The 25,548-nt window shown below is 47.3% G+C and overlaps 2 protein-coding genes across 3 annotated transcripts in view; both read left to right on the forward strand.

Moving 5' to 3' along the window:
• The window catches only part of LOC126538942 (uncharacterized), a 40,575-nt gene that overhangs the window by 11,119 nt on the left and 3,908 nt on the right, over positions 1–25,548 (forward strand). The window contains exons 1-2 of one of the 2 annotated variants that reach the window (XM_050185631.3): positions 1,299–1,478; positions 6,934–8,799. In XM_050185631.3, coding sequence (XP_050041588.3) covers positions 6,941–8,799 — 1,859 coding nt within the window. In that variant the 5' untranslated portion in view covers positions 1,299–1,478; positions 6,934–6,940. Of the gene's footprint in view, positions 1–1,298; positions 1,479–6,933; positions 8,800–25,548 lie in introns of those variants that run through there. The other variant, XM_055075101.2, reaches the window with a different exon arrangement.
• On the forward strand, positions 9,632–12,036 carry LOC140219945 (uncharacterized). The gene is made up of 4 exons (XM_072290123.1): positions 9,632–9,671; positions 10,736–10,788; positions 10,876–11,355; positions 11,797–12,036. Exons 1-4 carry the CDS (start codon positions 9,632–9,634, stop codon positions 12,034–12,036), a joined length of 813 nt encoding a protein of 270 aa, XP_072146224.1.

The following is a 25,548-nucleotide window of genomic DNA, read 5'->3' on the forward strand; positions in this document are numbered from 1 at the left end:
CCGCAAAGTTGGCTTCTCAGTGGCGCAGTTGAACATATGACGTCACTTTGCAACATGTGATAGCACACGGCGAATAGCGGTGAGAGCGTCGCGGGAAAAGTTATCTGCTACGCTGCTCCCTGCGGGAACATATACAGGAACACTATACGATATTTAAATGAGAAGCATTTCTTGGCGAACATTGGCCACTTTGACAGCATCTATCTAGCCGCTACGTCTTGGCGCTCTCATGGTCGTTTCGTTAACTTCGTATGTACCAAAATTGGCATAGTATGACAAGTGTGTATACGAATATAAATGATCGGTCATGACATGAATATCATGACATGTGCGTCATGTTAATCATGGAACAGCATCGGAGGCAGAGGGAAGCTCTGCCTGAGACGTGCACGAGCTCAACATCTTCGGCTACGCGCAGCTAGTGGGGCAAGTCCTCAGTGGTGATGCACACCGTCAGCTTCAATGTTACAGAACGGCTGGTTGAACTTTTGTCAACGCAACCTTGCATCCGCCACTTGCCCCTAGTGATCTCAGTCACCTTTCCAAAAGGCGACAAAGCAGTGCGAGCATCGTCGTCAGGTGCTCCGTGAAGAAGCCAGTAGAGCTTGATACGGACGCCTCGGTCACATGGGCCCACGACCACACAGCAGTGGTCTGTGACATCAAAAGAGTCTGCTGCGAGAATCTTCTATTCAAGCGAAACTTGTATTGCCTCAAAAGTAGCGTTGTAGGGGTCACTCAAAAACCCAGTTGCCTCCAGAGCAGAGCAGCTGGGGAGCAGCTGGGTTTGATGAGTTCACAGCTGCGCTGGTGGTGGAGCGTGAGACAATAGCAAGGATTCCTCAACCAATCAAGGCTGTTTCACTTCCACCGTGGATAGAAAGGCCAGGAAAGGGTCCAACGCGCGCGGCCCCCGCCGGCTTCTCTTCCGTTCAGTTCATTCTCGGAAAACGGACGGGACAGCCACATGTTGGTCATTCTTCCATGAAAATGGCAGTGTTTGACCAGCTGGTTTGACGAGCGGCGGCGAGAACTCGCTCGTAAAAGGGCTCGCCGTCGGCGCGCCGATCCAGTCATTAAGGCCTAAATATAGTCCCACGTACTGTGTACGCGCGCACACGTTACGTCACGTTGGCGAGAACAACAGCGTCTAGAGTTTGACCGATGGTTCAAGGCACTGGCGCCGCCAACGTAACCCGACTCAGAAAACGCGCTCCGACGCCTTCGGCGTCTTAAGACGCTCGCCCGCGCGCCGATAAGGTCCGTCTATAAACGCAAGGCGCGTTTATAGACGGACGTTATCGGCGCGTTAGAGCCGCCCGAGCCCAGGCAGGTCGACAGCAACGAGAAGATCGCGAGCTGAGAGAGATGGAGGCCAAAGCAATCCGGCATCGTTACCTGTGGTTTACTTAATCGTGATGAAGGTCAGGTGCACGCAGGACAAGCTTTGCTTACCCACGTTTTCCGGAAAGGGAAGGGTTCGTAAATTTTTGCCTTCTTCTTCCTTCAATGCAACCGCCCACAGACGGTTGATTTGGTATGCAGCCAGCGCAACCATTTCCGGCATGAGAGACAGTAGTGTAAAGCCCGTTTCACATGGTGTGAATTTGACTGCGTTTTCGCATTTGCGAATTCCCAGATGCGGCAAATGGGCCGTCGGACCCATTGTGAGTGCGATTTTTTGATGTTCGGAGTGCTGAAATTCTCTGCAGAAACGCACATGTGGCAAGGATGGGGCACCAATCACAACGTACATCGTAGACACGTCACTATGGTCTTCCTACTTAATTTTTGTTTTGATGAAGTAACGCACTAAAGTATAATGAACTTTCACAAAAACAGTTTCTAAGTTCCTTTAATTTGTTTCTACGGAAGCAAACTGACGCCAAGAATAATTGAATCCTCCGCTAGGTGATGGAAAATGCCAAAAATCGCCGCTGCCGCGCTGTATGCATTTGAAACGGCAATACGAATTTCCCATTTGCGGAAACCGTAACTGCGAAAGATGCAGTGTAATATCGCAGCATGTGTACAAGGCTTAAGCACGTCTCGAGAATGTTCCACTCTGTAGTGACTGGCCTTAACGTCGCCATGTAAAAAACAGTATGCAGAACGGACGCATCTGTTGGCAGTGATGACAAAATCAGTTGGTAGCCCTGGTCTGGCTTTTCAGTTGACAAGTTACTGCGGCCCTGTCGGACCACTAAATTTGCTCTTTGGGAGCTCATGCTACGCGCGACCATTCACCACGGGCGCATGAAAGCAGCTTGGTACGCCACTGCCGCATGCATCGGCAAGCGGCATAGAACGCACTTATGAATTTCTCGCGGGCAAGAGAGCGTCTTGAGACGCTTGGCGCCTTTCAGTTTGGACATGTCGACCGGCTGAGCCGCTGCTAGTGGCGATTCTGCGTATTCGCAGGGCCTTATACAGGCGCGCAAGGGAAAAGCCCCAAAGTTAACTTCTACACTCACTGGAATTCTTTGTCTTTTTTTACATCCGCGCTGGTAGTCCACATTCACAGAGTGGAATGTCTAATAATTTTTATCCCATTGCTGTTATACTGTTATCGTCATGCCATGTTTGTCATTCCGACGTCGTCGCATCATCGCCATTCTTCCCTGGTCATTTTATCGTCGCCATTCCTTGGTCATCATAGGTGGGATCGTCATGCCTGTTTGAGCACACAATTACGTTCATTGAGGCATTTCCCGGTGAAGATGGGTCAAACTTTGTCGTGTGCTGTGCACATGCAAATGATTGCTTGAGAAAAGCAGCGTTCCTCGCAAACAAATGAAACTCAGCTTTATTCAATTCCCACTGCGCATGAAATCCGCATATATTCTTGAACACTGAATTACATTAGTTATTACATTCTGCAGATGAAACAGCATATACCATATCTTTAATATTGATACCAGATAAAAATTAGGCCTGCGGCCGGTAGCAGGACATCAGTAACAAAAAGCAAGACTGGTTCCCGCATTCTTCTGGATGCACCAAGCGGCTTGCAATGGCTGCGTGTTATAAGCGGGCTGAGGTCGAGTCTCATAATCGAGTCATGGCTTTGGCAAGTAAAACCCCGGAATTTGGTTGAATAAAACAGGTTGAATCGGAAGGTGATGTTCCATGTGTACTGCAACATAATTGATGAGCTCAGGCTTCATACCATAGTGACCAAGTTAACAGTCACCTAAGAAAGAGGCAAAAATAATTGAGAAAGCTTTAGTGGCGGTAATCACAAATGCATACACGCAAGTAACTTTCGATTGCGCAAATATTTTACACTCATACTTTGAAAACCGCTAGCTGCATGCGATAAAGATGGCCGGGGTTCAACGCGACTTGAACTTAGTTATACGAGCGAAAGTGCTGTTAAGCATGGTTAGACACTGTTACTCAGTGCCTCTTCCCGGCGAGCTATATCGGCAGTGTGCTCAGACTCAATCGGGCACCTGCGGCGAAGAGTTGACGCACTCGCATCGGCGCGTGCTGCATTCATGGCGAGACTGAGCGACCAAGCGTCGCCGAAGCAGCTGTTAAGGCGCGTTTATAGTCCGACGTTATCGGCGTGCGGACGAGCGTGGCTCGGCGCCGGGCGCGTCGGAGCCCGTTGGCAGCGTGCGGTTACGTCGGCTGCGACAATGCGTCGGGCCATCGGTGAAGCTAAAGACGATGTTGCTCTCGCGACTGTGCCGTAACGTTTGCATGCGCTCACGCTACGTCGGAGTATATTTAGCCCTTTAAACCCTCGCCTATTGCTGTGGTACACAGCGGTGAGGCTCGAGTGAGAGCAGCTGCGACGCCTATCCGCAGCGCATTGCATAACTTGACGTCACACCTTCGCACTTTCGCGCCGGCGGCTGAAGGTCAAACGTGCGCCCAGATTCACCTTGGGAGTTGTATCTCGAGGAGTACAGCTTCCGCTCTAAAATAACCTATTACTGCGAAAGCATTATGTGGGTAATGAGGCGGAAAATCCGGCGTTGGCAAAACCACACGATGGTGCAAAAAGGCTACGAATCTTTGGAGGAGCCGAACCCACGGCCTTCAGTGTTAATTAAGGCGACGTTATTTAAGGCATAGGTAATTACGATAGAGTTGTTGGAAGGCGTCGCGAGGTGGCCGCCGTAGCCACAGTTTATTCGGACCGGCCAGACATGGTGTCACGGGATTGCGGGCGCTGCAGATACCGATGCCGCTACACGCCCGTGGGCCTTCTAGTTCTTCAGCGGCTCTGGAGGTTATAGTCGCGCCGCTACAGAGCTCCCCTCTTTGCGAAGCGCGAGTGAAATATGTTACGGGAACAGTTACGGACCCAGTTTCGGGCACAGTTACAGGCATTGTAACCGCGACGGTAGCCATCCCCGAGGTTGCTGGTGTTGGACCAGACAAGAGTGTTTCTGCAGGAAATTGGGTCTTATGGCAACCGAGCATGAAAGGCACCAAGAACAGCCTCAGGGAGAAAAGTTAGCGTGAACATTAGGGCCGCCCAGAGGACCCAGAGCTGGTTGCATAATTTTACATCCTGCCGCGTCTGCTCTTCCTCGCGATCTAGTTGCCGGAACTACTGGTCGGGTATTGAGATCGCGACTTCCTGGGGGCTCTGCGTGTGGTTAGCGTGTGCTGGAGGCCTGATCGCCAGCACAATCCCTCGCACATGTAGCGGTGGAAGAGCACGTAGTCGGGACTCCAGGGCTGCTGTTGCCGGCTGGCTCGGCGCGCCAACGGCAACAGCGACGTGGAAATGCCTGACCGCTTGCCGAAACGTGGGTTGAGCGATACGGTTTTCCCCGGGTGGAGGCTATTGCAGAGCTGTTGCGGCAGGTAACATCCGTCGAGCTTCGCAGTCGTGGGTAGTATAGATATAGATCCTATCGTGGTCGCTTCTTGCTGGTGTTAATGCCGGGTACACGCAATCCGAAAATGATGTACTAGGCATCACCGACAGCGCAGGTTGTGAGTGGGGCGCAGCCACAGCGATGTCCTAGTGCGAAATCACGACCCACCGCAAGTTCTCGTAGATGCCCGGACCTGGTAGAACTCCGAGCTACGAAATAAGATCATCGGGCAGCTGACAACTTGCGCAGAGTTAGCGCGAGTGTTTGGCACGCACGTTGTTGATGTAGAAGTGATTTTCGAGCTAAAGAAACCAGAAGGCGGAGCTGCTTCTGCAAAACTTTGCTAGGCCACGCATCTGCGGAATGTGAAAGCACAGAACATCGGATGGCGCGCCTGCTGCTACATGTGGCAATATCTCGAACGCCGATAGCATCAGGGTTGTGGTAGTCGTTGAAGGCATCGCAAAGGTTGGGCTTCTGTCATCACCGTGCCTGCGAAAGGGAAATTTGCGTCTAGTGGAGTCGGTGGGAGAGCCTCTGAATCGATGACGAGTCAGGTGCCCCAGAAGGAAGGCGGAAAGCTTGCAGGAACGTCCGAGCAAGCAGAGCGGCGGGCCGTAACATAGCGGAAAGTACGTTTCGCCTATTGAATTCACTGGAAAGGCTCGTCGCGCAGCTGCCTTTGAAATGGAAAGGAGGTTCACGGAAAGAGTAGAGGTTGGATGCTGGGAGGCGGCGCGTGCTGTCGATCGGCACGGGTGGACGCAGGTGATGTGGGACGACAAGGCGCGTAATGACGCGACAGTTCAAATGGCGAACGTTGTGACGGAGCGCCAGATGGAGCAGACGGAGCGCTCGAGGTGACGTAGTGAGGAAGAATGGCTGCCTGCAAGTCCTCGTAAAAGTCAGGGCCTGGGGCTGGTCGCCGCAGCCTGCAACGCAGCCGGAGCCCGGAATCTTGTTGAGACGGAAGTGATTGCCCAGATGGATGAACCAGATTTCTGGCATGTCGATATAGAATTCCCGGACACTGTACAATTGTGGGACCTCTGCCGGACCGCGTCAGGCCACGTCACTCTCGCCTTGGTAGAGTCGGTGCGTTGACGCTGGCGTGGCCGGTTCACCAATTTGTGGGAGGCGGCGCGAAGGGGCAGCCGCCGTAGCCTCCGTAGCCACGGTTTATTTAGGCCGGCCAGCCATGGGGGCCGCGGAATCTCGGGAGCGGCAGATACCGTGGCGACCCAGTGCGAGTGCGCTAGGGTGTTCTGTTCTCGCTACATGCCCGTGAGCCGTCTTCTTCACCGGCTCTGGAGGCAATAATTGCGCCGCTACAACCTAATTAAGGCACTCGAACCCACGACATTTGGTGTTATGGCGAAGGTAATTAAGGCTCAGTTAATAAATGTAGAGTCAGTTAAGGCACCCGGATCCACTCCCTTTGGTGTTATTGAGGGTTAAGTTAATTATGCCACAGGTAATTAATATATATATTTGAGATATAGAATATAAGCCACACGAAACCACAACCTTTGGAGGAAGTTCAACCCACAACATATTTTAAGTGCGAAGCATTTCTTGGCGAACATTTGCCACTTTGACACTATATATATATTCGCCTACTTCTTGTGCTCACGTGGCCGTTTCGTTACCTTCGTATGTACCAAAATTTGCATAGTATGACAAGAGTGTATGACGAACATAAATGATCGGTCATGACATCAATATCATGACGTGTGTTTTGTAGGTCATGAAATAGCCGCCTACGTCTTGGTGCTCTCATGGTCTTTCGTTAACTTGGTAGGTAGGTTACCGTGGTACACTGCTTCACACAACATCAATACGCACAGGGCGTGGGAACTGACGGCATTTCGTCTGTAATATCGTTCATTCAACACGCTCGCACATTTTTCCTCTACACGCAATTTTACTATGTCTAACTACCAAAATAACAAATGCTCGTAATTTACTTTTCGTTAATTAAGGAGAAGTAAAATTAACATGATTGAAAGAGCATAGCCATCGCGCGGTGGTAGCAATGCTTTCGCATTGATCCACATAGGGATAATCAGTGTGCCTTCATTTTTTTTCGCAGGTACACAATGACGGCTCCTAACGCTGGCGACTCGATGATGCCTAGTAGGACAGAGATATCTGGATTTCCAGCAAACACTTTGGCCAACTTGGAGTCCGCAAGGGGCTGCTTCACCGGGGCTGCCGTGATGCATCGTGTGCCTTGCACAGCGGACGAAGGCCGGACATGTCAAATTGCGACTCACTTGTCCATCTGGAACGAGATCCTGTGCTATGCTGGTTGGGAAGTGAGATTAGCATCTGGAATGAGTGGGCAGTTCTGCGTGGTCAATTTTGCTGGCTGCATTCCTTTGTTCGGAAGCGGAATAGAATCTCAAATTGAAGTTCTTATGCAGCAAGCTGCCACGATAGTGTACTGGTTGCTCAAAACTCATCGCTGCTTGTCCACACTAACCCTCGCACCACCAGTGCTGCGCAGCCAGGCAGATATCGTATGCAATGCTCTTTTGGCGGGCAAATCATTGAAACATCTGACGGTGTTGTCGACAGAAAGTGTGGCTTGTAAGAAACTTAGCGCGGCCATTTCCGGTTTGCGTTGGCTGGAAGAACTTGAGCTCACATTCGAAGAATGCATAGAAGATATGCCAGTTGGGCTTTCTGAGCTCCTTCGCACAACAACATCTCTGTCGACTCTTCGAATTTCAGGTTTACGCATGAAAGGAAAACGCGTCAGAGAATTCTACACCGCGCTCGGAGAAAACACCACTCTGAGGGACCTTTCCTTGCACGAATCGGCTATCAGCGACAGTCGTTGCCAAGCTGCTTTCGCGCGTTACCTTCGTAGGAGCACCACTTTGACGTCGTTAACAGTTGAGGCACGTAACCCGAATACAGAAGGTTGTCTTAAGTGCGTACTTCGAGGACTATGCGGAAACAAGACGGTTATTACGGCGAAGCTGCAAGAGTTTGTCTTTGACAAAGAGAATGCTCTACTTGCAGCGACCCTCCTGTCTGAAAACCGAACGCTTCGCGTGTTTCAAATCAAGCAAAGTTGGCCAACCTTTCAAGGAGGACACAGCGTACTCGACTTCTGGCTAAAGTCGCTAACCAAAAACGAAACCTTGGAGGAACTGCACCTGCCTTTGCGCTGTGGGCGGCTAGAAAAGTGGGAGGAATTTTTCGCTTTGGTTTCGTCGAAGAAAACATTGGCAAAGGTGTTGGTTGATATTGACCTCGAAGATCCTCTCCTTCAGCGTGTCTGCACGGCCCTCCGAGAGAGCGGAGCCGAAGAAAAGGTTACGCTCGGATCTCGGCGTCCTCCGAAAAGCTTGGACCTGCTCGAATATATGGAGTATTCGGAGTTGTATCTGGATGGCTGTAGTTCCGAGAAGAACGCAGCTCTTCTGTTGAACCGCTTGCTATCGGTTGACCACATCACTACAGTACGTATAGGCTTTTTCAGAGGTGACTTGGCTTTATCATCCGCGTTGGCTGACTACATCGCGAAAACAAGTTCTCTTCGCTCGCTGTATGTAGAAGTTTACAGCTGTAGCTGCGCAGTCGCGGTGGACATTACGAGCAACTGGTGGACAATTATAATGGAATCACTGGCCGCGAACGACAGCGTAAGGGAATTGGGGCTGCACAAGCCGGGTAACATGGACGACCGAGATCTGGAGAGGCTGGCCGACGTAGTGAGGGGTAGCCGAAACATCAGGAGAGTGGCGGTCTCGGGCGACGTCAGCGCCTTCGCACAGCACTTGTCCGTTGGAATCGCGGACAACTACACCCTGCTTGGTGTCACATTCTACGATCGAGTGTACCCAGAAGTGGCCAAGCATTGGTTCACAGTCAGGGACACGGCGAACCGGAACTGCGACTTGGTGACACGTGCAGCTCTCTTTGTCAGTGGCTCCCGAGACGACCGGTACGTTCCACTTTTCCATCTTCGTTGTAGATTTTGTTTGACCTGAAAACAGTAGGTGCCTGAAAGCGCCGTCATTTTTATATGCAAGGCTTGGCCAGTCGCAAGATCTCTTCTTTAGTAAATGTTTTAAGAATGTTTGTGCTACGACCATTCTAAAACATCTGGTATAATGTTCAGTAAAAAAAAATGCTCGGTTGCGTTTGCGAACACCTTCATTATTGGGTGTCCATTAAGAAAGAATTTGTCATAGATTATTTGAAGACACCTAGACTCAATACATAGTGTTGCGAAAACTGAGATAAAGAAAGTACTAAACACCCGTACTAATATAAAAAGTACCTAAATTATTTTTCGAATCTTATAGAATAAGTGGAACGGTTCACCTTAGTCAAGGCAGCTGCATGAAAAGGCTCTGGCATAAATAAAACAAGTGAAGGGCGTAAATAAAGTGTGCGGTATTAACAGGCACAATTCAGTTCGGCCTTAAAGTTCCACTCCGCCATAAACTAAACCCATTTATTTGTCCATAACGTTCGTATATGTAGTGTAAATGCATAAAGTGCACAACTAAAATTATTCTAGCTTTTGCACTACAACTTAATGTATATGTTTGGACAAGCCTTTCGTAAATGCTGTATTTCCACGGTAGTGGTGTTTTTACGTTATGCTAAAACTAGCATGTGACCACAGTCTCGTGAAAATCCTCTTAGCCATTGAACGCTGACTGCAAAGGATCGAACTTCAATTTAAAGAAACCGCGTTAAAGAAGTATCAAGAGCTATAATAATAGGTTGCCATTACCCGTACACATTATAAGAAAGTCACTCTGGCCATGGGAATAGACTTGGTAAGCAAGACACCAACACAGACAGGTGACGACGGCACCATATGTCCCCGTACTAGCCGCAGGCGCGTCGAGGATTTTGACTGCATATGGTCGGGCACGGTTAAGTTTTATTGCTAAAGTCCGAGTACATGGCATTCCTTAAAAATAGGTTTAAGATTGACGTTGGCAAGCTTCACAGGCAGAGCAGAGCAAATGCCACAAAAGATTTAGGACTCGCGGAAGTCATAATAACGTACAAATGCAGCAATTTCAGAGCGAAAAAATAAAGCGACAATGTGACCTTCATTACGGGTTGCAATAATCAAGATTTTGCCAAGAAATAATCTGAGGCAGGGCATTTCAAAACTTTATAATTGTCAGACACTTTAGTAGTTCTCATTAGTGTCCCCAACACTTATTTTGCTGTACATGCAAGAAAAATAGCACTATCTGAGGCAACTTTTACCCTCTCAGTTCATATTAGAGCCTGTGCGTCAAGAATGCCTTTTCTTTACATGGAAGAATAATTATTGTTTGCAAGTGTAAACGTTTTTTGAGTCGTATGTCAATTTATGACCGTTTGTGCGAACAATTCTGGGTAACGCTCACACGCACCCCTTAGAAGGGCAAAACAGGTTGCAACTGGGGATATATATATATATATATATATATATATATATATATATATATATATATATATATATATAGTCGTATCATCAGAAGCCAACAAACACTGACACCGAGGACAACATAGGGGAAATTGTCTTTAATAAATGCAATAAAGAAACGATAAATTAGTGGAAATGAAAGTGGATGAAAAAACGACTTGCCGCAGGTGGGTATCACACCCTTCGCGAAGTGCTAAAGTTGTGGGGTCGTTCCCAACCTGCGGCAAGTTGTTTTTATTGCGAATGCAATACTGCTCGAGGTTTCCGCTCATGGCCGTCGTTCCGGAGAATCCACCATTGACCTTTAGCGTGACCTATGTGTGACGTCATACCAGCTGTGGAAAAGCGGGGCCCCGACTCGGCTCGCCGCGATCGTCCTAGCGAATCCTCCACGGTATGTCGGATGATGTGTATAAGGTGAAGCTGCAGTGATGTGCTGCAGCTAAGAAGCGGCGGCGTGCGGAAGAAACGGATGAAGAGAGGGAACAACGTTTAGCTAAACGGCGTGCATATTATGCAGCCAGGCGAATGCGTTCAACGTCTCTTGATCTGGGTGCATCTACAAGTATCATGCATGCTATCAATCCTGACGCGACTTTGGCGACACCTGATCGTTCGACAGCAAGCCTTATGGATGCTTTAAATGGCGACGAGACTGCATCTACACGTTCGATGAGCAGTATGGAGCTCTATAACCTGAACAGAAGACAACGACGTGCTGAAGAAACGCCTGAACAGAGAGAGCAACGCCTTGCCAGGGAAAGAGAGCGAGATGCTGCTAGGAAAGCGGAGCATAACGAGTCGAGGCGAAAGCGCCAAGCGGAAGAATCACCCGACGCGAAAGCTCAACGATTGAAGAAACGACGAGAGAAATCTCTTGCCAAGGCTGGTGTGGTTCAACCGGAGGGGGACATTGCACTTCAACGACGTGAAGAGCATGCGAGAAGAGTCGAGGAGTGTGAGCCCGCAACTCGTGAATTTCACAGACGCTTTACAAACAATCCCTTTGGCTGTGTGTGTTCTGTGTACGAACGGTTGTGGCATAAGGAAAAACTTACACCGGTAAGCGAACTTATGTTCCCTACTTTGAGGAGGACTTACCCAGAGTGGGATGAGCAAACGTTAGCGAGTGCAGTGGTGTGTAACACGTGTAAAGCCAGTCTCAGAGAAGAAAAGATTCCACTGTACAGTGTGTCTAATGGGTACAAATATCCGCCTATGCCAGAGGGTTTGCCGCGGTTTAATCCTGTAGCCGAACGATTGCTGTCTCCCCGCATACCCTTTGTACAGATCCGCAGGCTCATGAATTGGAAAAATGGTCCGTATGGCATAAAGGGCCCAATAGTTAATGTGCCGGTGAATACTGACGAAATGTTGAAGAAATTGCCAAGACATGTCGACGACCAACAGTCAATCTTTGTGAACGTTAAGAGGAGACTCTTTGCTAAGACCGTTTACTTAGCAGACGAAGTTTCACGTGAACAGTTGCTGCCATGGGTACAGGTATTGAAAAACTCTCCATTGTACAAGCATTATGACGTCAAGATTGTCACAATCAAGTTTAACAAGATGATCGATGACATTGTAGACAATGAGTTTGCGGAATGCGACAATGTAGGTGTTTGCGATCCCGTGACTGAGGCACTTGCCCGAACGTTGGATCAGCACACTATGGTCTATGCTGAGGACTTTACTTTGACGATTGCTCCGGGTGAAGGCAAGAAGCCGCTTAGCATCCTCTGACACACACACGGAGGAGTTGTCATTCCCGCAAATATATCTCGGCCATGCGAGGAACATTAAGCCAGAAGCGAGACCCACAGTCTTCACAATGGCTGCTTCTGAGATCAGAAGAAGTGATAGGAGAGGAGCTTTCAATCATCATTCATATGTATACCACGGTAGCAAAACCATGCAAAACAATAAGCTTTACTAAACGAATCGCCAAGGACGGCTTCAGTGGAACCAGGGCGCAGCCAGGCAGTCTTGCTTTCGCAATCCACTAGGCTTAACCAAGCTAAGCCATTGTCAATTTTTTTTCATACACTGTCATTTCCAATAATTTATCGTTTCTTTATTTCATTTATTAGGCACAAGTTGTCCTTGGTGTTTGTTAGTGTTGGCATCCTATAATATGACTAATAAAATTCGGGCCCCTCGAATAATCCCCTTTCTTCTCGCTTATATATATATATATATATATATATATATATATATAAGCGAGAAGAAAGGGGCTTAATCGAGGGGCCCGATTTTCATTAGTCATATTATAGGATGCCAACACTAACACCAAGGACACGCTATATATATATACATATATACATATATATATATATATATATATATATATATATATATATATATATATATATATATATATATATATATATATATATATATATATATATAAGCGAGAAGAAAGGGGATTAATCGAGGGGCCCGATTTTTATTAGTCATCTTATAGGATGCCAACACTAACACCAAGGACGCCTTGTGCCTATTAAATGAAATAAAGAAACGATAAATTATTGGAAATGAGAGTGACATAGACATCAACTGGAGCTGACGATGCCTAACTTTTTTGGAAGTTAATTTGTTGTGCGACGCAGCTGATCTCCTAAGCCCACCTTTATTACATTGTGTCAATGGCCTAACAGTTTCAGCATCGGGCTTCAGTGTTGAAGAAACCGGTTTCGTGAAACAAGCATAAACATGCAATTTCTTTATATATATATATATATATATATATATATATATATATATATATATATATATATATATATATATATATATATATATATATATATATATATATATATATACGCGAACTGGACCACCCTTGCTATTTCGACGTGGCGAATATGGCTCGCGGCGTGTCCTTGGGCTCACTCGGACGTCGACACTCGATAACATTCGAACTGACCTAAGCTAGATGTTATCTTAAGAGGAAGCTTTAACTCGAGTGCTCATATCTAAATACATGTAAAAGGAGAATTCGTTGTTCTCGGCGACCACTGCACCAAATTTGATGAGGTTTCTTGCATTTGAAAGAAAAACTGAAAGTGCCTGTTGCTTCCGTATTTTTGCTTTGGTCGTAAAGTATTTTTATTAAAAATTATCGAATATCGAAATGTTTCAAAAAACAAAACTATCAAGTTTATAGCTCTGTAACTCAGCAAAGAAAAATGATAATGTAATTCTGTGAATTGCATCTACTAGAACATCCAAACCGGACAAAATTGATATGTTACACATGAATATAAAAAAAATTAGTAATATGGAAATACAGATTTTGGAGAACCCTTGTAAACAACGTAAGAAATTGACGTAAGATGTAAAATGACATATCAAATTTGTCCGCAGTCAATGATCTAATGGATGCCGTTCACGGAACCACGATATCTGTTCTTGATGCAGAACTATGAATTTGTGAACTTTGTGCTTCTATTTCTTTCAAACTTTCGCATTTTTGAAGATTATTGTAACAAAATTCATGCCCTAAATTGAAATTCCGCTTGCAACAGTCACTAGAATTAAACTCTCTCTAAATTCAACAAATTTCAATAAAATCGGTCGAGGGGTTGTCTCAGAAAAACGTTTTTGCATTTTTCATGTATTGGAATAGGCCGCGTCGGAGTTGGGCCCGAGCCAAAGCTTCCTCTTAAAGGGAAGCTGAAGAGTCTGTCGAATTCAATAAGACGCTCATATACGAATGCGGGAACCTTACAAACCATGAAATTAAAATTTGGGGGGGGGGGATTTTTCACTTAGGAGCGACGCAATCGTCGGTTAAAATTGCGCTGTAGCTCCGCCCCCCGTCGAGCGCCGCGCGCTGCTGCTGACGCTGACGATGCGAGCGGAGACCGGAAACGGCGGCGTAGTGACGTCAACACTGGTGTTCCGCTCCTTCACAGCCTCCGCGAACGTGCCTGACCGGGCTTATTTCTGCGTGCGTGCCGTCCTAGTCTGCTTCGCTCGACCCTACATTCCTTTATTTGTGTGTATATAGGAGTGGTAGTTGACGTGCGCAGCATCAATTCAACTTGTAGGCTGATCATGCCGGCGTTCTGTGCAGCCTAAGCTTGCACGAACACCAGCGGCCGCGACGATGTTCCGATGTTCCATTAGTTCCTGCAAGACAAGAAGCTTTCAGCTAAGTGGGAGGCTGCTGTGAAGCGAAAGAACTTCAAGCGCTCAAGAACAAGTGTTGTGCTCTAACCACTTCCGTGACGATTACTACCGGAGTTTATCAATAATGCGTGCTTTGGTTTCTCCTAAAAAAATAGTTAGCACGCTGAACGGAAGGTGCATGTTTATCGCCCACCCTTGACGCAGGTTTCATCGCCAAGCGCCGCGAATTTTCTATTCACACGGGTGTTGTGAAACAGCCTGCATGCAGCTACCGTAACGCAGTGCAAGCGTAAAGTTTGCATGTGTTGGAAAGTCTGGTCACGCCAAGACGCTGCACTCCCCCTTCTCTCGCACGCATAAGAAACCGACCACCTCACGTAGCCGACGGAATTCGCCGGTTACGAGTAGCGTGCGGATGGCGCGCTGATGAAGGTTCTATACTACACGTGCTACAACAGCCGGTAAACTTTTCCCGCGTTTAAACCGTCTGTGTAGATTGCCGACAGCTTTGGGGCAGCGCACAAATTCTGAAGATCGCATCACCGCTTACGTTCTACGAGGAGGCATGCAGGAACATAACACTGCAGTTGTTTGCCCGGAAACGTACTCACTGGAATGCTGAATGCAGCTTACCAAAAACATACTCGCCAAAGAACATTTCCAACACAAGGAGATGCTAACACATCGCCTTCGTTCGCTTGGAAAGCAGTGCTTGCACCAGCATTTTTTGCTTCTTGGAGAGGCCGGCTCTTCGGAATCGGCTCGTACATGTAGTATGTACAAGTATGTACGTACGTGTAGTATGTAAAAGTATAAACCCCTTACAAGTGATCTTGCAGGCAACAGCGACAGCGCTACAAGCGAGGCGACGGCTGTCGCGTTCACTCGTCATCTGCAAGCCGAACTCCACGCGAGCGACGGCTTTGAGCGACGACTTTTCGGAATGAGGGCAGCAATATACGCGCCGAAACTAGCGTGACGCATGCTTTATCAATTTAAGTTGAGGTATTTTACTGAAGAAGGAGCATAAAATATTTCTGAAGGTGTTGCACTAGATTCTTATTCTTGTACGTGTAAAATTCAATAGTTTGCTCGTTCCGTGCGACAAACAGCAGTATTTGAGTTGTGTACATCCAGTTTCGGCTTCGCACAATTGGCTAGTCGCTCATAGCATTTCCGGGCGACGAGCGACGAGTTCTAGATTTCTAGAAACGAGCGATTCTATGCAATCGTAGTTCCCTTCGGGTAAATTTTTGTTGCTTGTTCTTTAAGCTGCATGTGTCGCACGTGTGGGTTTCTGCGCATACGTTTTTCCAAGAGTAGGTCTTTGCTGCATCACTAGCCCTTGGAGTACTTTGCTGCGTGCCACTTTAATCAAATAAACATATCTGTGCTGTCCGGCGCCCTGTTCTCAGATTTATGTGAAGTATCGTTGAAGAAAAAAAAATTGGAGGACGCTTAAACTTCGCCTTCAAGAGTGGAACGCGATAGCGTTATCGCACCCCGTTCGCACCGCCCACTCATTCGCTCGGCATGCTCTTGAGTCACACAAAGACGAAACGTGCGCGTGAGCAAGCGGAACGAACCAAAGAACTCGGTGTCTCGGAGGGAGAAACGATCTACGCGAGCCAAACATCATGATCGGCACAGACAGCCAGGCCGCGACGCGCCATGAAGGCGGACGCCATCATGGGGCTGACGCCTCGATGGGATCGTCCTCTATCTCGCTTGGGAGCACCACGCAGACGCATGACACCTCGCCAGCAGCACGGCACACATTGCAGGGGACGCTTTCCTACTAGACGCGCTACGGCGCGGCGATCACGTCAGATGCGTCCCGGATCGGACGCTGCACCTAGGAATCGCTCTGTGAGCAGAAAGAGGAGCCGCGTCGCTTAAACACGAAGGTTAGAGTGACGCACGCTGGAAGTTGGAAGGGGAGAGGGCGAGAAAGCTTATTAAACGCAAGGGTATTGGGGCATCCTCGCACCGGTCCCCGCACGGCCCCAATGCGCTCAAACGAGACGAAAGGGAGAAGCGGGCGAGGTGCGCGCCACCTGTCGGGGCAGCGCCGTACATTGCGAGGAGGGGGTCTTCTGTGTTTGTCGCAATATGGCTCTGTGTGTGCGCCAAGCGCAGAAGAAATGTAGCGGAAACGTACTTCGCTACTCGTTTAAGTGCCGCTTCTGTAATTTACATGCTAATAATTTCCGATATACAGCGCAGTGCAACTTTCTACGGCACGTTTCTGAAGCAACACCGCATTCACTAGAGGCGCTTTTGTCGCGCTTTGAACCGTGGAACTCATGGCTGAGTGGTAGCGTCTCCGTCTCACACTCAGGAGACCCTGGTTCGATTCCCACCCAGCCGAATTTTGCCGAATTTGCCAACAGGTCGTCTTGTTGTTAATACAGTTTTTCTTCACGGAGATGTTCAAGCGCGGCCTTACCGAGTCGAAGATTTTCGCGACGCGTTGTCTGGTTTGTCGCTGCTTCCTGAAGTGATCGCCTTAGGGGCGTATCGGATGAGCCACGTGTGGGCCGTAACTTTCAGTAGTGCCGAAGCCGTGAAGAAGTTACTCGCCACGAGTGAATTGAAGGTCAAGGGCCGGCGCTGCGTCGTCATTGATCCTGGAAACCAAGATGTAAGGATGAAAGTGCACTGGCTGTTGCACAACGTTCCAGACGAGGACGTGCGGGGGTGGCCTTCCTTCCTTATGGAAAAGTGACAGAAATTAGCAGAGAGTGGTGGCGAGTACACGGAATCACTGACAAGGGGTCCACAACCAGGCTGGTGTCCATGCGTCTCAAGGCAGGCGTTAAGCTGGAAGATCTACCACACCAGCTGAACGTCGCAGGTGAACAAGCTTTGGTGGTCGTATCAGGCCGTCCGCCGATGTGCCTGCGCTGTCATGCAACGGGGCACATTCGCCGCGACTGCAGGGTTCCAAAATGCAGTGCCTGCCGTAGATTCGGACATGAAGAAGGTCAATGCCCTAAGACGTACGCCAGCGTCGCTGGGCCCACGAGTGGCGAGGATTCATCCGAACTTCTCATGGATGAAAACGACGCTGAAGAAGCTTCGAAGCCGTCAAAGGACACCACAGTCCGCAAAATGGTAACGCTGGCAGCCAACAAACCCTTTTTGGAGGAAAGGCGTCAACCAGCAGAGCGCGAACGGGATACCAAAGACCAGGCCGTGGAAAAAGCCACCACATCGAAGGACGCCTGTCAACCTATCAGTGAGGATACAAAAATGGAAGAAACCCAAGAGACCTGCATGGACGTCGTCGAAAGCCTCAGTGGACAGCCCACCAAGCGGCCATTGGAGGAGAGCGTCGAGGAAGCAGACAAAGGAGTTGAAGAGACAGAACCACCGCCGAAGGGACTCGGCATAAGACGGTCTTTATTGAAGCAGAGGCCGAATTTTTCCGCTGAGCGGCGGTCGGCGGGAAAACCTCCCCCTTGACGCCGACTCTCCGCGCAGCGCAACCTTTTGGGGTCTTCGGGAAGACGTGGGGACTCTGAGCGAACTCATTTGCAAGTGTCGTGAAGCCTTCCGGTTAGAAGATGCCTATAGCGCTCATTGTGCTGCATAAGTGATGTGTCTACAAGGTTCATCTTCGCTATAAGTGTTATACTATGCTAACTAATTTTTCAGATTGTAAAGGGGTACTGTAATGCGATCATTTTGCAGAATATATAAAAAGAAATGGCTTTAAAATCAGGCACAGCACTACGCATAGCGACGATAAATATCAGAGGTCTGGCGTCTAGGAGACGACAGTACCAGCTTAGTCGCCTGCTATTAGAAAATGAGCTGGATATCGTAGCAGTTCAAGAGACAAAGGTAGAAACGCAGGAACAAAGTGATCGCATGGTATCACCCTTTAGAAATCGGTACAATGTTGCCATAAGTCATGCAGTAGGTTTGTCAGCAGGTTATGCTCTATTTCTTCGAAATTCTATTGAGATTGTAGAGGAATCTTTGAGTGTCAGTCAATGTGGTCGTTATATTGTTTGTGATTTCACCTTCGCAATGAAAAATTGGAGGGTGATTAACGTGTACGCACCAAACAAGGAACATGACCGGCGAGTGTTCTTTGAGGAAATGGAAAAACACCTGCTATGCGATAAGCTGGTCATATTACTGGGTGATTACAACTGTGTTTGTGAACCAGAAGATAGAGTGAACAAACGACCTATTCGAGATAAAAGTGCAATATTTTTAAGCGCAATAGTGGATGAACACAATTTAGATGACGTGGGATCTTTGTTTTCATGTAACTTCCCCCAGTTCACTCATTTTCAAGGAAATAGCCACGCTAGACTAGATAGAGCTTATATATCGACAGCTCTTGTACCTTTGTGCAGTAATTACACAGTCAATCATGTTTCTTTCAGTGACCACAGCTTAGTGTCTTTCTCGCTTGGAGCAGAAAAAAGAAAAAGTACATTTAATTGGCAGCTCTGGAAACTTAATGACAATCTATTGGATGACAAACCTTTCGTAGATTACGCAATGGAAAACCTTAATGACTTACTTGAAGATCACCAGAACATAATTGGCAGATGGGAGCTTTTCAAAGAAAAAATAAAGGTTAAAGCGATAGAACGGGCTTCTGCACTTAAGCACAGTAAAATAAAACGCGAAAAAGAACTGCAAGCCCAGTTAGACTTCTTGATCAGCCAAGAAAGTGTTACCCCCGGCCTGCGCAGTAAAGAAATTCGAGACGTCAAGCGACAACTTGAGCTTATCGATGTCGAAAATTATAGAGGAGCAGTGATACGGGCTCGTGCAGAGCATTTGTGGATGGGCGAAACGCCCACCAAACGCGCCCTTAGTGACGAAAAAAGATACGCGACCAAAAAAGAAATCAAAGAAATAAGGTACCGAGGTGCAGTCACAGATAAGAAAAGTGATATAGAAGACGCTTTCGTAGAGCACTTTCGGAAATTGTTTGGTGAAAGGAAAGAAGTAAACAAGGGATTCGTAAACGCTTTTCTTCCACTTATGCCGCAACTAGATGACAATGCAAAATCAGTCCAAGAAGCCTCAATTACATTAAAGGAAATTGAAAAATCAATCGATGATTTGAACCCCGGAAAGTCGCCCGGTCCCGATGGACTGGGTTCAGCGTCTTATAAGAAATTTAAAACTCCTATAGCTAAGGCATTGCATGCGGTAATACAAGAGGCATATGAAGTAGAATAGCTTCCCCTTTCCTTCCGTCAATCACATATCATTCTCATTCCTAAAACGGACGACCGACTTAAGCAATTATTGGTAGGTTCTTACCGGCCAATTACCCTCTCTAACGTAGATTACAAGATATTCATGAAGGTCGTGGCAAGAAGATTACAAGGTTTTATTAAAGATATAGTCGGACCATACCAGACGTGCGGAATTAAAGGTAGGAGCATAACGACGAACTTTCATGTAGCAAGAAATATTTTAGAGTGTTGTGATGTGTTTTCCAACCACGTGGCAATGCTCCAAATAGATCTGGAAAAAGCTTTTGACCTTGTCACGCACGAAATATTGTTTGCCATTATGGAATATGTAAATGTAGGGAAAATAATACTGGGAGGTGTAAAAATGTCGTACACTGGATGCTCTGCCTCAATTATAATTAACAAACAAGTCAGCAAAAGCATCCATGTCGTCTCTTCGGTGAAACAAGGGTGTCCTCTGTCGTCACTACTTTTTAGCCTTTATTTAGAGCCATTTTGTTTAAAGATTATTAAAAATGAGGAAATAAGAGGCTTTCGTATTATGGCTTGTGAAGTCAAAATATTATCTTACGCCGACGACATAGCTGTTTTCTGTACCGATAGAGAAAGTGTAACAAATGCGATAAAAGATGCCACAGCTTTCTGTCAATACACAGGGAGTAGAATAAACTGGAATAAATGTCAGGGTTTTTGGCATGGTGAATGGGATAGTGTGCCAGTCACGTACGCCAACATTCAGTGGACGACTACTCCAAGTAAATACCTAGGCGTTCCACTACAACATTACAAGGATACACAAGAATACTGGAAAGAACAGACAGAAAAGGCTCGAGAGAAAACACAAAAATGGGGAGGACGCGACCTATCAATTTTTTCCCGTGCCACAGTGCGTAACATTTTTATTATTGCTCGAGTATGGTATGTTTTGCAAGCGTTGCACATGTCGCGCATGAGTATTCAACGACTGCATAGAGTGTTGGCTGTTTTTGTAAGGAACCCATCATGGGAAAGGGTGAGCCGCACAAATTTGTTCCTTCCAGTGCGATCGGGAGGACTGGGTTTGATTCATTTGTTCGTGAGACAAATTGTCTCTAGGTTCGTATGTTATCGCAATCAAAGAAATCCTTTTTTAAGAAGTGTTATGCAAGTGAGATTGGCGAACGCATTGCCAGATGTCATTGTGTCATCATGCGCCCATATGCAACGCAATGTCCGCGGATACATGCATGAAATTGTTGCGGCTGTCCAGTTTCTGAAAGTAAGATTTTCAATGGAATACCTCAGCGAGGTCAAGAGAAAACGCCTCTACAAAGACCTAATTGATGTGATGATGCTTGTTCCCTTGTATCGAAGGATGTACAATCCTGGGCCAGGCAGCAATGTTTTAAAAAGGGTTAAAAGTGTGACTATTCGATCGTCAGTCAAAACTTTCTTTTTCATGCTCCATAGTGGCACACTTTCTACAATACCGTGGCTAAAGGAAAAAGGGTTGTTAGTACCATGGTCGGTAGACTGTGTAATATGCAAAAGGCCTGAAACAATCGAGCACATGTTTCTCGATTGTTACGATGCCGTATTGTTATGGGACATCTTGCAAAGAACCCTGAAAAAGGAACTGCCGCTTACACCCTACGGCATTCGATTTCTTCCCGTCGAAAGCGAAGGTGTGCCGTACGATATGCTAATGATTCTAGTAATGCACAGTGTTTGGAAAACCAGAATGTCAGTGCGTAATGCGGACGTCAACGCGAGGTCAGCCCGGGACAACTTCAACGAAAGCATTGCATATTTACGAGATGTGTACAAACAGAAGGAAGAAAAGCCAGATTGGTGTGTTTATCTGGACGAACTCCTGACCGTGAAGCGTTTTTTTACCCACTTATGCTAGCCAGACACAAACTAGCATTTTTAATGTGATGTTGTGATGTTGTTTTTCACTGTATTGTGCCAAGTTGGCAATAAAGAGTAAAAAAAAAACTCATGGCTGAGTGGTAGCGTCTCCGTCTCACACTCAGGAGACCCTGGTTCGATTCCCACCCAGCCCACCTGTCATGTTGTTTTTATTTATGATTTGCCTTCCGGGATTTTCCGCTCACGGCTAACGCCGCCGACGCCAACGACACCGGCTTCTCTACGACACGAGCTCTTTAACGCTTTCGCGTTAATACAATGCAACCTTGCCTCATGTTTTCGTCTTCCTCGCGTAAAAGAATGCGGAGTAATTGATACGACGATTCTGAATACCGCTCTATTGGCACATAGTACACCACATTTTTGCCCTTGAACCCCCTGAGATGTTACTGCAGTCAGTATTTCAAAAAATAACAAAAAACACGGTAGGTTAGTGGCTACGGCGTTGCACAGCTAAGCTCGAGGTCGAGGGCTCGGTCCTAAGCTCGTTTCGAAGGCGGCAAAATGCGAAAATGCTCGTACACCTAGCTTTATGTGCACGTCAAAGAATGCCATCTGGTCAAAATCAAACCAGATCGCTTACAACGGCGTGCTTTCTGATGATATCGTGGTTTTGGCATGCACACCCTAGAATTTCTTGGAAATAATAAAGAAAGAAGGCAGCCAGCTGTGTTCTATGGCTTTTTTCTAAGGACATAAACAAAATGAAATTGTTTTTGATTCTATGCTTGTCACATACATTGAGATCATTGTTAAGCCTTATGTATTTTTAAACTTCGCGGATAAAATAATTCTAGTCCTTGAGCTTGATTATTCAGAGAGGCGGACATTATTTGCACGAGAAATCAATACATATAATAAATGAATTAAGAAAATTCCAGTAATTATCTGTTGAATTAATTTTTCACGCACATATTTCTCTTTACGGATTGTAGCCGGCAAGTTTGAAAGGTGTAGCCACTTGGAATAAATAACAAGAATGGCGCTGTTTGGAGGTGTGCGCCATCAAACTTGCTGTTAAAATGCGCTGCTGTTCCGCTTACTTTTTTACAAAACGCTCTTTCGTGCATTGAAGCAAAATAGTAACTGGAACGCCCATGCATTTCGTTCCACACTTTGGGAAATATCCCGTAAGTTGCATGATCCTAGAAATTCCTTTCAAGTGGATACGTCATGCCAGCTCACTGGCTAACAATCCTTAAACTGCAAGATGTGCCTCGAAATAATTCAGTGGCTAAGTAGTGAAGTTCTGTTAATTAGTTGAATATGTTGTTTGATTTCTCATGCTAGTAATCTCCGCTTCCTCGAATAATCCAACTCAAAGGCTAGAATCGAAAACAACCTGAATAACAAGTACCTTCTCGATCAGGCTTATACAGTTCTTTTTCACCTGCTGGCACGTTGAAGGAGATCACCGAATGAGCTGTGAAGATTAGATTGGTCCTTACTTTCCAGCCTTACCGATACAGCCTGAGTACGTATTATCCTTTCTCTAAAACTGTTGTTCATATTAGCGTGGAATCGTTGCCGTGATTTTTTCTCTCCGGTCGCTGATTAGTACAGCCAGGGCTTCCATCTAGAGTGTACAAGAGGTGTAATTCACTCTAGTTCCATGCCTTATAAGGCCTTCCGCGACAGGCTGTTGGCTACCACATGGTCTCCTACAGCGGGCCTCTGGAGAATCGTTGGCGGTACACAACACAGCTCGACAGTTGCAAGCCGTGACTCATTGCTCGCCCCCGTTGGATAGGACGAGGACTCGCTCCGAAAACAAGAACACCTCTAGCTTCCGGGGCTGGTGGCACTGAGAATACGAGCCCTCGGAAACCACCAGTGACTGAGACCCGCAACAATGCGAACGCTGAACACCACCGCGGTCCTGTCGCTGCCGTCGCTAGAGCGGAGGCACTTCCGCCGGAAGTGGCCGCCCGTGCGTGCGCCGCCGTGCTCGCTCTTAAAACAGCAGCTAGCTGCGCGACGTCTTATCGGAAATACTGTATGTTTCCACACTCCCACTGTTTTTCTGTCGCCGTTAAGCCTCGTTGTGCGCTTCAAGGCACGCCGCTGTTGGATGGCGTAGCGCTATACTATACCAGTAGAAAGTCTATGATTCAACACTACACCGTGTTTTCGGCAGCCTCCTCCGAAATGCTGATCGACGCACAATCAGCGGCAAGGGTGCAAGAGCCTGTATGCTTTCCGGCAGGTGCTGCAGATTACGCGGCACCACAATGGTGGAGGTGCCGTGTTTGGTATTGCGAGCACGCTTATACCTGTCCAGAGTTCTTACTTATTTTTTTTCAAATATTGTATTTAAAATACTGATAGTTTTTCTATTGCACATTATGTCGTAAATATGTCTGTCTACTATTTGATTCCCCGGGAACAGCTTCATACCTCTCCTTAAGCTCTTCGGGCCACGCAGTTATGAAAGCTGGTTTGATTCGCAACTTTGCTTTCTTCGATTACTTTCCCGGCACTTTGGTGTTCCACCAGCAAGAAGCAGCGTGAAAAAACACGATACTAGCAAAATTTCCTCGCCAGGCTTCGTGCTGCAGATCGGCGGCTTCGGTGCTAAAATTACGTGTTATCTTTAGCAAACGGTGCTCAAGACAACAGGTCACCTGGCTAAGATTACAATTTGAACCGACTAACAAGAATCGCGCGTGCGCCAAAACAAATACAGAGACAAAAATAAACTGCACCGACTTTCCGCAAGAAAAACTACGGGTCACCGTAGTGCACCGCAGGGCTCGCAGAACACTCGCACAGTTCTTTTGTTACGCGGCGCTTCAGCAGGAGAGCGCCATCCAGTCCACTCAGTCTTATTCTATTACACCTTACTATTACTAACGCTTGCAACGACTCCGGTTCTAAAATTTCTACCCTCCTTTTTTCATCCTGATTTATTGGCAACCGCTTTGAAACACGGCGGCGACAGGTAGACACCTATTGCTGAGTTGATCAGGTATGCATACATGATTTTCATTCTATAATTTTTGTATGAATCTTCTGACTATTTATATTGCGATAGCAATTATATTGACTCTCCAGTCGCATTTCTTCCGTCGCTGTCGCCGTTGTCGTCGCCGTGAGGTTCAGTATAAAGTACAAGTGCGATAAAATCGTCGCCGCGCACCGTATGCAGTATGTGTGAGTGAAAGCGAGCAAGTGCGAGCCGGCGAAAGCGGCTCGATTTCGCGTGTGCGTGCGAGGAAGGCGGGCCGGAACCGCGCCCTCTCCTGTCGCGTGCGAACCATGCGGCTGAGGCGAGGGCGGGGAGCGTTCTTCTCCGGCGGCTGCTGCTTCTTACGGCGCGGCCGTGAGGTAGCCGTATTTTGAAAGCGATCTGCGACGTGGCCGAAGTGCGTGGCCGCACGAGCCTCAACTTCAACGCGATCTGCAGTGTTTGCAGAGTGCACACAGTGCCGGTAACTTGGTAAGCGCTGTGCTTTCGACGTTTCGTTCGCGTTGAAGCCACAGATACGTGAAGGTGAATTCGATCGCTGCTGCTGCCGCGATTCCTCACTTCAGCACTTTGGCAGCGAGTTACCGCGCTCATTGAGCGACATGTGTTAATGCTAACCTGCGCGCGAGTGATACCGTGCTTGTTAATTTGGTTGGTGGGCTAGTTGGTGGGCTAGTTGGTTTGAATCCATGATAGCATGTGTAAGCGCGACTGAACGAGGACATAGAAAGAAACAGACACGCAGAGACAGCGCTGCCTCTGCGTGTTTGTTTACTTCAACGTCCTCGCTCAGTCGCGCTTACACATTATACCATTGGTAATTTAGTTAGTAAACGAATGTTAACAAGTTTTTATACGGCCGATAAAACTACTAACCTTACATCGTATAGCTATCTACCAATTTGCTATCGCAGTCGGGGGGTCGACTTCCCGGCGGAACTGCGACTTCATTTTTATTGCGACATCAATTATATGGACACTCAGGGCGCAATTCTGCCGTCACCGTGGTGT

Source organism: Dermacentor andersoni, chromosome 8 (genome assembly GCF_023375885.2).
Source record: "Dermacentor andersoni chromosome 8, qqDerAnde1_hic_scaffold, whole genome shotgun sequence".
Lineage (NCBI taxonomy): Eukaryota > Metazoa > Arthropoda > Arachnida > Ixodida > Ixodidae > Dermacentor > Dermacentor andersoni.

Coding starts and splice junctions, on each gene's coding strand:
- LOC140219945 (XM_072290123.1), top strand. CDS start 9,632: ATGGGAATAGACTTGGTAAGCAAGACACCAACACAGACAG. Junction 9,672..10,735: donor CAAGACACCAACACAGACAG/GTGACGACGGCA, acceptor GATGTGCTGCAG/CTAAGAAGCGGCGGCGTGCG. Junction 10,789..10,875: donor AAGAGAGGGAACAACGTTTA/GCTAAACGGCGT, acceptor ATGCATGCTATC/AATCCTGACGCGACTTTGGC.